Source organism: Hyposmocoma kahamanoa, unplaced genomic scaffold, assembly GCF_003589595.1.
Source record: "Hyposmocoma kahamanoa isolate Upper Pololo Valley unplaced genomic scaffold, ASM358959v1 99339, whole genome shotgun sequence".
NCBI classification, from domain to species: domain Eukaryota; kingdom Metazoa; phylum Arthropoda; class Insecta; order Lepidoptera; family Cosmopterigidae; genus Hyposmocoma; species Hyposmocoma kahamanoa.
In genome coordinates, this window is record NW_020655868.1 from 20,379 (window position 1) to 32,547 (window position 12,169).

General features: G+C 39.9%; 1 protein-coding gene across 1 annotated transcript; it reads right to left on the bottom strand.

Annotated features, from left to right (window-relative positions):
• Positions 1 to 238: 238 nt before the first annotated feature.
• Positions 239 to 11,268, bottom strand: LOC113239064 (zinc finger protein 626-like; the record flags this gene model as incomplete). Its single annotated transcript, XM_026475931.1, has 4 exons — positions 239 to 452; positions 1,447 to 1,551; positions 2,330 to 2,544; positions 11,151 to 11,268. Coding segments are annotated over 4 exons (652 nt in total), but the record flags the coding sequence as incomplete, so codon positions are not given.
• Positions 11,269 to 12,169: the final 901 nt, after the last annotated feature.

The window sequence follows — 12,169 nt, forward strand, 5'->3', positions numbered from 1 at the left end:
AAATTGTATTTGAAAATTATTCCCGACTTCTAAAAATATATTGATAACTAAGTATAAACTAAAACGCAAAATTATACTAGCAAAGTCCATGAACGGCTCTACGTCGTTATTGGGACAACTTTCGCCATTCTTCTTTCACCAGCACCTTTAACCGTTCTAAACCGGAACGCAGTATGAATAGCATTACTGCTTGGTAGTGGTGGTAGTACTTGCTTGGACGAACTCTACAAACAATAACTTACATTTGGTCCGCATGATTTGCACTAGTTCTCAAATGGTTTCTGTATACGTAAATATTCTTATATTGAATATTGCAGCTCGTGCAATAGGCCAGCTTCTGTGCTATGGTGGAATTGTGGTTCGCCATATGAGACTCCAGTCTTGACTTGGTTTTAAACGCCCTTGAGCAAATGTCGCACTGGAATTCACGTTTGACGCCATTATGGATTCGTCTGAAAGGGGAAATTGCAAAGAAAATTGTAATTTCATTTTTTTTATTACAATATCAAGTGACGGGACGAACAAGTCGTGCGCCTGATGGTAAGCTACACGCCTGTCCATAGCAGCTGCAGTGCCACTCAGAGCTTTAAATCGCAAAGATCTGAGAGGCACTTCCACAGCGCCCGTCACACTGAGACATAAGTTGACAAGTCCCGTGTTTCTATTTGTTTTAAAATAATAATAACACCTGAATCTATTACCTAAATCATAGGACAAATAAATAATAAAGTATATAAGAGTCATATTACAAACATAAAAAAGATATAAGACACTAAGTGTCGTATTCTAGAACTCTACTCAATGCTCAAGTCAGGATTTGAGTATGGTTTAAAGCGCTCATATTCAAGTCCCTGCCATTAGAGTCGTATTTCCAGTGCTTGTGTTTCCAGTGCAATCCTGACTTGAGTATGATTTTTCAAGCACTGGAAATACGACCCTATACGACGGCAAGGACTTGAGTATGATTTTCAGTGCTCACTGCAATATTTTTTTAATATATTGAGTAGAGTTCTGAAATACGACACTAAAACTTTAAACTTTCTCGTAACTCATTTTCACGTGAAACGCCCTTGTTACACCCAATGATTCACATATATACTTTTGTAGGACAACAAAATAAATTATCAATAGTAATAATAATAAATAAATTAACAATGAAAGATTATACCATGTTATGTGATGTTTTACTACAATGGTATGCAATTGTTTTTTGTTAAATTACTCCACTACTTTGTTATAATTGTATATAAAAGCCGTTGTGGCCTAATAGTTTTACCAACCGCCTCTCCAGCAAAGGATGGGTTTATAAAGAATGTCAAATCCAAGGCAGTACTCAAAACTTATGTGATTATTGATTGAAACTGACATATTTATCGGAAGAACTAAAAAAGCTTATACCAGCACACATATATTTGTAAAAAAGTAGGTTTGTACTAAATTTCATACCTCTTATGAGACTTGAGTGTGTCGGGACCTTTGAATTTCTCCCCACATTCATTGCAGAGCACAGAATGCTCGGCTTTCATGTGTTCGGATAACTCTTCTGAAGTTCTATAAAAAAATGAGGAAAACTTGGTATGTATGTATTAAAACACAAGTATACACATACACACGTCTACATATAAAACGAGCACGCAAACATACATACAGGTATACATAAACAGGTGCATACTCGTAAACGGGTTGAGTGGTAAGCGTACACACAGCCAAATAGACAAGCATGCATGCACAGACATGTATACGTGCACACACACGCACGCACCCACACACAGACGATTTAAAATTTTCAGTTATGATTTTTTATACAATAGCATCCAAATATAAAATAATTATGTACTTTAGTATTATTAACTGACTTCAAAAGGGGGGAAGTTCTCAATTCGACTGTACTTACGCGACATTTGTGAACCGATTTCGATGATTCTTTTTATTTTGGTAAGAGGGTACTCTTAGTATTGGTCTTATTTAAATTTGAAGAAAATATTCCACACAACTAGGGGATGAATCCGGTTTCGCGAACTATCCGGTAACCGATTTCGATAAAACTTGGCAATTAGATGTAATTCCACGAACTTTTGAGGTCGTATTTTTTATAAAAAGTTATAACTTAAAGTAATATTGTAGAAAAAAAAAATAGGTTACACGATTTTTGAAATATGCAACACGTCCAATGAACACAACGTCAACTTTATTTTTTGGTCATTTCCCATTATGTTTGTTAACAGCCATGTTTATATAGTAATATTATGCTCCCCGAATTTTGCGAATAAAAATATAGAAACAAAAACAAAATTGGCACAGTGTTCATTGGAGGTATCGAAATGCTTACGTAGCAACAAAGTCGCAGCATTCACAATGCCGGCAATCCTCAGTGTCATTGACGTGTTTACTTCTGCTGTGTGTCCACGCTGTTTTAATCTCGGTAGTCTCGTATTTACATAGATGACATCTGTAGTATAGGTAATGTTTTTTTCTGTGACACTCTAACAGCTGTTCCGTTGTAAAACGTATTGAGCACGTCGGACAGATGTATGGGCCAACATTCTGAGGAATATAATTAAATGTGATGGTAAAGTTTACCATGGCTTGTGAGTATGATGGGCAGTTGGGCAGTAACAAAATATTATTTAAATTATTATTATTATTTTCTAATCATTATATATTTTATAAATTGATTTATATATAATACAGTAGTTTATTATAATAAAATTTATGTCGATAAGCAGTGATAATGACGATGAGGTTTATGTTTCTTGTAGTTCTCATAGCAGTAGTGACAGTGATGTTGGCTTTTGTAACATTCCATCCCTTTCGAGCACAATTGACTCGGTATTTTGTGACGTTCCCAAACATTTTAATATTATCCATATAAATGCGCAAAGTATTCCGGCTCATTTTTCAGATATGCTGGCATCATTTGATAATAAAAATCTTCATGCTATCCTTATCTCTGAATCCTGGTTAAAACCGTGCCTTCAGTCCTCGTCTTACTCTTTACCAGGATTTAACTTAATTCGTAACGATCGCATTGGTTGCGGCGGGGGTGGCGTTGCTATTTACCTACGATCTCATATACCATTTTCAATAGTTAGCACATCCTCTCAATCGCTATCCAATGCTGGTGAGCACGTTTTCATTGAAGTTCTCTTTTCTCATACTAAACTATTACTTGGTGTCTACTATTGTCCCTATCTTCGTATTAACTTTTTCGCTTCTTTTGAAAAATTATTAGAGGACTTCTCGCCTTCCTATGAACATAGCATAATTATGGGTGACTTTAATACTTGCCTCCTCAAACGAGATAGTCGTTCTTCTTGTTTTGAATCTCTTATAATGGCTAACAATATGACCATTCTTCCACTTAATGCTACACATAATTTTCCCAACTCAACTCCTTCACTTCTTGACTTAATAATTGTGTCATCTTTGAACTTCGTTAGTAAACATGGTCAGTGCGCTGCGGACGCTTTTTCTTATCATGACTTGATTTATCTTTCCTACAAAATCCGCCCACCCAAGGCTAAACCCAAAATTCTTCTGCAGCGCAATTTTCGTGGAATTGATTTGGACTGTTTGCGAAGTGATGCTCGTGAAATTGACTGGGGTAACGTTGTGAATGCTATATCAATAGATAGCAAAGTGTCCGAGTTTAACAACACATTGATGAATCTTTACGACAAACATGCACCAGTACGGCCAGTTAAAATGAAACACCTCCCTGCACCTTGGCTAGACCAGAATGTTAGGACTGCTATGAATAAAAAGCTCACAGCTAAGGCCAGATTTAAGTACAGTCCTACAGACGAGAATAAGCGCATCTATAATGAGCGTCGTAATCACTGCAATAGGTTGTGTAGGGATGGACAACGCCGACATATTCATAGTTCTTTAGAAACTGATGATCCGGCTAAAGTCTGGAAGTTTCTTAGGTCGCTGGGAGTTGGTAAGTCACGTCAAGATAGTTTCCCAAAAAATTTAAACCTTGATGCTCTTAATCACCATTTCTCTAATTCCGTTGCCTTCGACGGGTCGACTAAAACATCTACCTTAAATTATCTTTCCACGCTTCCAACTGCCGACCATCCTCCGTTTTCTTTAAAAGAGTTTACTGATTGTGATGTTAAGAAGGGCATAGAATCTATTTCGTCCAATGCTGTTGGCAGTGACCATATTGGTCGTAAAATGTTTTTACTCATACTTGATGAGATTTTACCTGTGATCCGGTATATTCTTAATTTTTCTATCAGCAGCGGAGAATTTCCTTCCCTTTGGAAGGAAGCTCTCATTACTCCTCTTCCCAAAAAAAGCCAACCCATCTAACTTTTCTGATTTCCGACCTATTTCTATACTTCCCTTTCTATCAAAGCTGCTAGAGCGACTAGTTCATAACCAAATTACTCCTTTTCTCATACGTAACAACCTTCTTAATCCCTTTCAATCCGGCTTCCGACCAGGACACAGCACTGTGACTGCTCTTGTTAGGATCACTGATGACATTAGGTATAGTATGTCGCAACAGCAACTCACTGTAATGTCATTGCTTGATTTCAGCAATGCTTTCAACAACGTTGATTTTGACATTTTGATTGCACTTTTACGCACTCTTAACATATCTCCAACGGTAATCTCTTGGTTTCATAGTTACCTGCATGGGCGTCGGCAGTGTGTTCGCATTGATGAGAGGTTCTCTTGTTGGTGTGACATTAATGCTGGCGTTCCACAGGGCGGCGTTTTATCTCCTCTTCTCTTCTCGATCTTTATTAATTCAATTTCCCGCAGTCTTACCTCATCCTACCACCTGTATGCAGATGATTTACAAATTTACACTCACCGGCAACTTGAAAACCTGCACGAAGCCATTGAGGTAATCAACAATGATCTCCGTCATATTTCGACGTGGAGTAAACAATTTGGTCTTAAGCTGAACGCAACGAAAACGCAAATGATTGTTATTGGCAGCTCTAGAATGGTATCCAAGATAGATTGGTTTCGCTTGCCGCAGGTTATTATAGACGACACCTACATTAAAATTAGTGACAACGTAAAAAATCTAGGTATACTTATTGATAGGCAGCTATCTTGGGCACCTCAATTAGTTGAGACCAGCCGCAAATTGTTTGCGTCTGCCGCATCTCTCAGACGGTTACGTAATTTTTTACCTATTGCCACGAAAACTGCGCTTGCCCAAACTCTTCTTCTTCCAATTCTTGATTATGCTGATGCCTGCTATCTGGATTTAACCGAAGAACAGCTCAACAAACTCGAACGTCTACAAAACTTTTGCATCCGTTTCATTTATGGTCTGAGGAAATTTGATCATGTTTCCATTTATCGTAATGAGCTGAAGTGGTTACCCATTAGACTTCGCCGGAATGCTCATATTCTTAATCTTCTCTATGGCATCTTATTCATTCCTCACACACCACCTTATCTTAAGGAGCGATTTGAATTCGCTCATCAATACAACCCCCGACTTCTGCGCTCTTCTTCAACTCTCCAACTTAAGATGCCATTGCATACCTCCCAGTATTACGACAAGTCCTTTACTGTTCAGGCTATTCGTTTGTGGAACGCTTTACCTTTGTCTATTCAACAAGCCAAATCATTGAATATATTCAAAAATATGGTAAAAGTACACTACCTTAATTTAGTGTGACCTGGACTGCTTAGGTATTTTTATGTTTTGAAATTACGTTTAGAAATTTTTATATTTATAAGTATAAGAATATATAGTAGTTTACGATATTCATATATATGTATTGGTTTTATTATTTATTTATAAATATATGTATATTTGCATTTATTTATCAATTTTTATCTGTTGATTAGTAATTCTTCATACACCGCCGTCTTTTTCCTGTGAATTATATAATTACTTCCATCCAAAGGTTGTCTGGCAGAAATCGCTTAAAGCGATAAGACCGCCCATTGTACCACCGCTTATTTTTAATTTAATTGTATTGTATTTGTTTCCTTTTTTGGTGTACAATAAAGAATTTTTGTATTGTATTGTATTGTATTGTATGATTTACACATATGGGACATGGCGCGGTGATAATCCAAGAGTACTGTTGGGTAATTTTAGGGAAATAAATCCCGAAAAATTCAATATATTTGAAGGCTCATATTATATTCTACGTTTAGAAATTTCTTTTATATCTTTTGAAGTTTTAGTTAGCGTGTTATAACAAACTTGTACAGCTAAAAGCCATTTATAGAAAAACGAGATTTAAAATGATTTCACATTGTCACATCAGCGAAAAAAAATTGGTACGAAGTATTAGGAATATATTCCCTACACTGACCGACAAGAACTAGTTCGTCTTGCACGGTTTTAATGGTTCATCATTATTTTTGGGTCAGTACGATGGGGTGCTAGGACGATGTACCTTCACGTGAGCGAGTGGCTTCCATTCTTATGCAATCCCAGGATTGTATAGGAAGGGAAGACACGAGCCGGTGCATCCTGGGCAACTCCTAGCAAATGCCTGGCCTTTGTCCGGGCATTTGCTAGGCGTTGGCTAAAATGTCGTCACCCAATCCAATGGGGTTAGGCGTACCGTGCCTATGGATGCGTGTTTGGGGTGGAGCCCAGCCGCTAACAGCCCTCGATACCAGGGCACCTCGAGGGAACCTTATGGCCTTCAGCCGGCAAGCGGGGCTCTGCTAGTTGTGACCCCTTAATTCCCTAGCTGCTCGTGAGACGTGTATGGAGAAAGAAAATGAAATAAGCGTTAACACCTTAATTTCCTCCTTAAAGGAAACGACTGCTGGGAAGGATAGTCCACCCTGCAATAAAGACGTGACTTCGGTTACGGCTATGGATACGAACCAAGCTGGTCCTTCGGATCCCCTGGTGTCGGAATCCAACGCTCAGCCGCGCATTCGACTGAGCGGGTCTCGCGGAAGAGACTGCAGGGCCTGAGGAGAACAGGTATGAGCTACGCAGAAGCACTGCCACTATCTGAAAGCCCTGGAGTGAACTTCCGGTGCCTAAGCCATCTCCAACACCGAAAGCGCAAAATCGTGGACGGTCAGAGGTGTCGCCACAGGAACGCGTAAGGAAGGCTCCCAGGACCATGGCGTCAGCTGAAAGCAGGAACAGACCAACTTTCAGCGAAATGGCGGGCTCCCTCCGGGAATTTGGAACCATGTCAGAGAAGCAAATGGAGCTGGTGGAGCTGTTTCTGGTTCGCACCATAGCGAGCACAACAGCGCATGGCGAGGGACCAAAGTTCCTGGGCCTCTCTCACAAGCCAGGCTGGATTCTTGTGACCTGGAAGGATCAAGCAAGTGCAGACTGGATTGTGGGAAAGATCGGCAATTTGAAGCCGTGGCCGGAAGCCCAGCTGTCCTTGATTAAGGAAAGCGTGCTTCCGAAGCCCACCACCGCTACCACTTACATTCCCAAGAAGGGATGTGAGTCGGTGCAGATGGCCATCAGCCTGCTGGGGGCCCAAAATAGAGGTCTCCGCACTGAGGTATGGAAGATTCTTCACGCAAGGGAAAATGCGAACGGATGGGTAGTCGCGTTCGCTCTTGATGAAATCTGTGGAGAATCTCCGTGCCTCAAATTGCCGGGCACACCTTGGTTTTAAACAGGTCACGTTTAAGATTAAGGGGTGTCCGGAAAGCACTTTCAGCGGCGGCACTGCGCGGGGTGCCTCGGTTTCGAAACCAGGGTCGGTTATTAGTCCGCTCAAGGAAACGGGGTCGTGAACCTCAGCGCAGATGCCCGCGCCTGGCCGTTCTTCCACGGACCAGAGAAAACATGACGGGGCTGCCCCGTCTGCGACTCTGGGGGCATCGCCCCAGAAGGGTGCCAGAAGAGTGCAAGGGCGCGGGGCTGCCAACCCGCGAGGCTCACGAGGACCGCCTCGTAGCAGTCGGGGGCAGCAACGCGGCCGGGGTTTTAATCCCCGCTCGATGGCGCTCTCGAGGGAAAGGGTGAGGGTTCTCCAAGCAAACCTCCATCGTGCCGTGGCTGTGGTGGAGTGTTGCTTCGCGAAAGGCAATGTGGATATCGCCCTCATTCAGGAACCCTGGGTTAACCACACAAACATAATGGGACTCAGTGCCGCTGGTAAGTTGATCTACAACACTTGTGGAAGTAGACCCAGAGCCTGCATTGTTTATAACAAAAACGTTAACCTTATGCCTATTCCAGAGTTCTGTACTGATGACTTTGTAGCAGCATATTTATTTCCCTGGAATAGCCCTCGGGTCAAGATAATCTTATGCTCAGCCTATCTACCTGGAGAAAAGAACAGCCCCACGGAAGATATGACACGACTGGCGGAATACGCTCAGAAACACAAAGCAGAACTTCTGGTGGGATGTGATGCCAACGCTCACCACACCGCTTGGGGGAGCTCGGACATCAATAACAGAGGTGAGTTACTATATGACTTTATCCTATCAAATTGCCTGTATCTTAATAACGAAGGATGTACACCAACTTTTGTTACTAAGTCAAGACAAGAAATTCTGGACTGAAGACATTACTTTCTCTACGGCTAGACTAGCCGGACTTATAACCGGCTGGCATGTTAGTGATGAGACGTCAATGTCGGATCATAAACATATAAGATTTGATCTGGGAGCAGGAGATGTCTGCCACCACTACATTTAGGAATCCAAGGGACACGGCCTGCGACGTCTATAGAGACAGAATAGGGCACTATCTACAAGGGTCTCCTAAATCGATCAAAACCACTGAGACGTGACGTTAGCTGTTGAGGTCACTACCAGGGGCAACATCAGCGCTTTTGAGGAAAACTGCCCACCAAAAATTCGGACCTCCAATAGGAAAGTTCCGTGGTGGAATGCCAAACTGAGAAAGCTAAGAGAGAAAAGTTGAACAGTGTCGAAGTTGTTGCATGAGAGGATTATCTCAGCATTTTATACTGTGAGACAAAATGTGTTTGTGTTGATCAATTTAAAACAAAATTTACTACGACGTGCTAGACTATGCATTGTGGAAAATGGTGGACATTTCGAATACTTGCTCCGTAACACGTAAGTGTAAATAAACTGTAAATAACTAAAAAAATCAATCATTGTAAGTAATTTGATTTCACATTTTTAACTACGCCAAAAACTTCAATTCTTATTAAGTGATAACTTAATTATCTTTTTTAGTACGTAAAACATTTCGATGATAGTTCATAAGTAAAAAATAATTAACATAAGCTAAAACGTAATCATTTCGATAACAGCTTTTTCATCATAACATAAATGAGTAGGTGAGAGAGAAATGTGAAATCATTGTTATTGTTGCTGTCTCACTCGGCGCTCGTTTGGTAGTATTCCCAATGCACTCGAAATCAAGCGTAAAGGGAATCGGTTGAAAAATCGGTGGAAAAGTAACATTTTTTTGGTAGGTATCTCTATGTATAATATCAACCTACGTGTACGAGTATATGAAATAGTTGTACCTAAATATTGACTTTTAAACACACCATTCTACCTAAAATTCTTATTTTGTAAAAGAAGGATATTTAGTTAGTATGACAGTCTTTAAACCTGTAAAATATGAAGGAAAATCAAATAGTACCGATTCCATACAAATTGCATTTTTAAATATTTAGTATAGTGTAGTATTGATCTTATAATACTAGAAGTCCGTAGTAGTTCGTGAATAAAATTACTAGTTTGGAGTGTTCGTTCAATGTCCGAGCGAGTCTAGTTCCTTAGTTAGTTAGTTCTTGTTGTCCTTACAACAAGAACTAACTAACTAAGGAACTAGATGAACTCGAAGACCGACCCAGTTCAGTTGACCGATTGAACTAACTAGGATCGCTCCCTCTAAGGACCGATCAGGCACAAGTCTAAAAAAATCCTTATGGCTTCATCGTTTTCGTTCAGGAACTTCAACTTTTGACAGGTGCCAATGTCAAATATGGAAAATTAAAGGAAAAATGGTAACCTATCACAAACTGGAATTTATTTTTTCCGAAATAACGTTTGTTCGAATTTTCCATATGTAATTCCACGTACTTTTGAGGTCGGTTTTTTAGTACTCTGTACCGAGATTATTTAATTTCTACGTTTTTAAGTCGAATTTTTGCTGGACATGTTTCGAACCATCGTGGTCCTTATTCATGCCAGGACTTTGGCGCGCAGTTTCCGTCGAGTCACCGCCGCGAAACCTCATGAATGCAACCCCGATTTATAAGTAGGTGTTTGGCAATTTTCAAATCATCAGGAAAGATACCTTGTTCCAGGCAGCGATTTATTATATTGTAAGTTCACCAGATATCTGCTGCTGGATACGATTGATGATTTTTGCAGTTACGTAGTCAACAAGCTCGTGTTTGTATTCAAATTATTTATTATAATTAAAATTTCATTGGGTAATGTTATATTTAAAGACTATAAAACACATTTTATTAGTGTCAACGACCACACCGGTATAAGTCTTGTATTTTTTTTTTATATAATATCATGTGACGGGACGAACACGTCGTGCGCCTGATGGTAAGCTACACGCCTGTCCATAACAGTTGCAGTGCCACTCAGAGCTTTAAATCGCAAAGATTTGAGAGGCACCGCCACTGCGCCCGAGACCCTGAGACATAAGTTGACAAGTCCCATGTGCCTGTAATTTCACCAGCACCAATACCCTTCAAAACCGGAATACAGTAATGCGGACATTACTGGTTGGCGGCAGTACTACCCTGGACGAGCTCTTTCACAAGGACCTCTACTGCTAGTAAAACATATGGTACACTCCAAGGGCAACTTGTGCCAGTCTTGCACCAACAATAGAGAAAAAAGCCTGCTCAAAAAAAGTTCACGGCCTGTTGGGAGTGCCAATTCCACAACTAACCAACCAACTATTAATACAAAGATCCGATCCGGCTGGATTCGAACCAGCGTCTTCCAGCAAACCATGCCAGATGCTATTCAAACTAAGCCAGGGAACGAACTAGCGGATCTTACGAATTTTTCTATTTTGCACATTTTTGTTTTTGGTTTTTACGATTTATTTGTCGCAGTGTAGTAAAATATGAATATCATTAAAAAATAAATGAAAATTAGTGCACAAAGTCATGGAACTTAAGTTGTTGTTTATGATGTTATTAGTATAGTCCTACGAGGTTGTTAGCATTTTAAAAATAAACCTGTGAAAATTACTTTTAACGTACCACATCGTGTTTCTTTTCCATATGGTAATAATAATTTTCTTTCTTGGTAAAGCCGAGGACACACATATCGCATTTAAAAGGCAGTTTCATATAGTTAGGCTGGTTTCTCTTTTCCTCCCTATAAAATGAAAGATAAATAAGTAAAGCATTATAAATAGATACAATAATAAAATTATAACGGACAACCACACCAAACATCTGGTCTTAAACTAAGGGATAATGAGTAGGTACCAGAGTAAAGGCATTCACTCCAGGATACTATCTGGAACACCCAGACCAGAATCTATTTACAAAAGTTTATGGATTTTACCGGCCTCCAACCCCGGTATCCCCTCAATCAGCGCCTACAGTGCACACCTTTGGACCACCGATAAGTACACGATCCAGGGGGCCTTACCATGAACTCTTATTACAGTTCAGTATAGGTTCGTAACGACAAAAAAGCGGGATCTCTCACAATTTATTTTAGGTCCAGAAGTAAATCGTAATAAGAGTTCATGGTAAGGCCCCAGAACTCCCAGACTAGAACCAATTTAGAAAAGTTTATTTCCTGCCGGGAACCTACTCATTCAGTGCAAATAGTTGGGCCACCAAGATTGTCCGTCAGATGTTGAACCCGGAAATTAGGTTTTTGGGTCCAACTTCACTGAACTCCCAATTTACAAGCAGATTTAGAAATAATAACCAGTTGGTGGCATCTATTAGATAGACAGATAACCACTTTATTCATTGATATAACAACAATACAAATTAAGCATAAAAGAAAAAGAACATGATTGTCATAGCAGTGAAAGGAAGCTGACTCAGCATATGCCTAAAGTTTCCTATGGCGCTGGTTTTCAGTCATGAGGATTAGGTAATCAGAAAAAGAGAGATTAAGTAATTTGAATGCAAAAATATAATGGCTATGCGTAAAGTTATACAATGTGATAATAATAAACAGGGTGTACATTTGAGACGGAGGAGCAAGACTATAGTCGTCACAAAATAATAGATCATATTTGACACATGTCATCGCA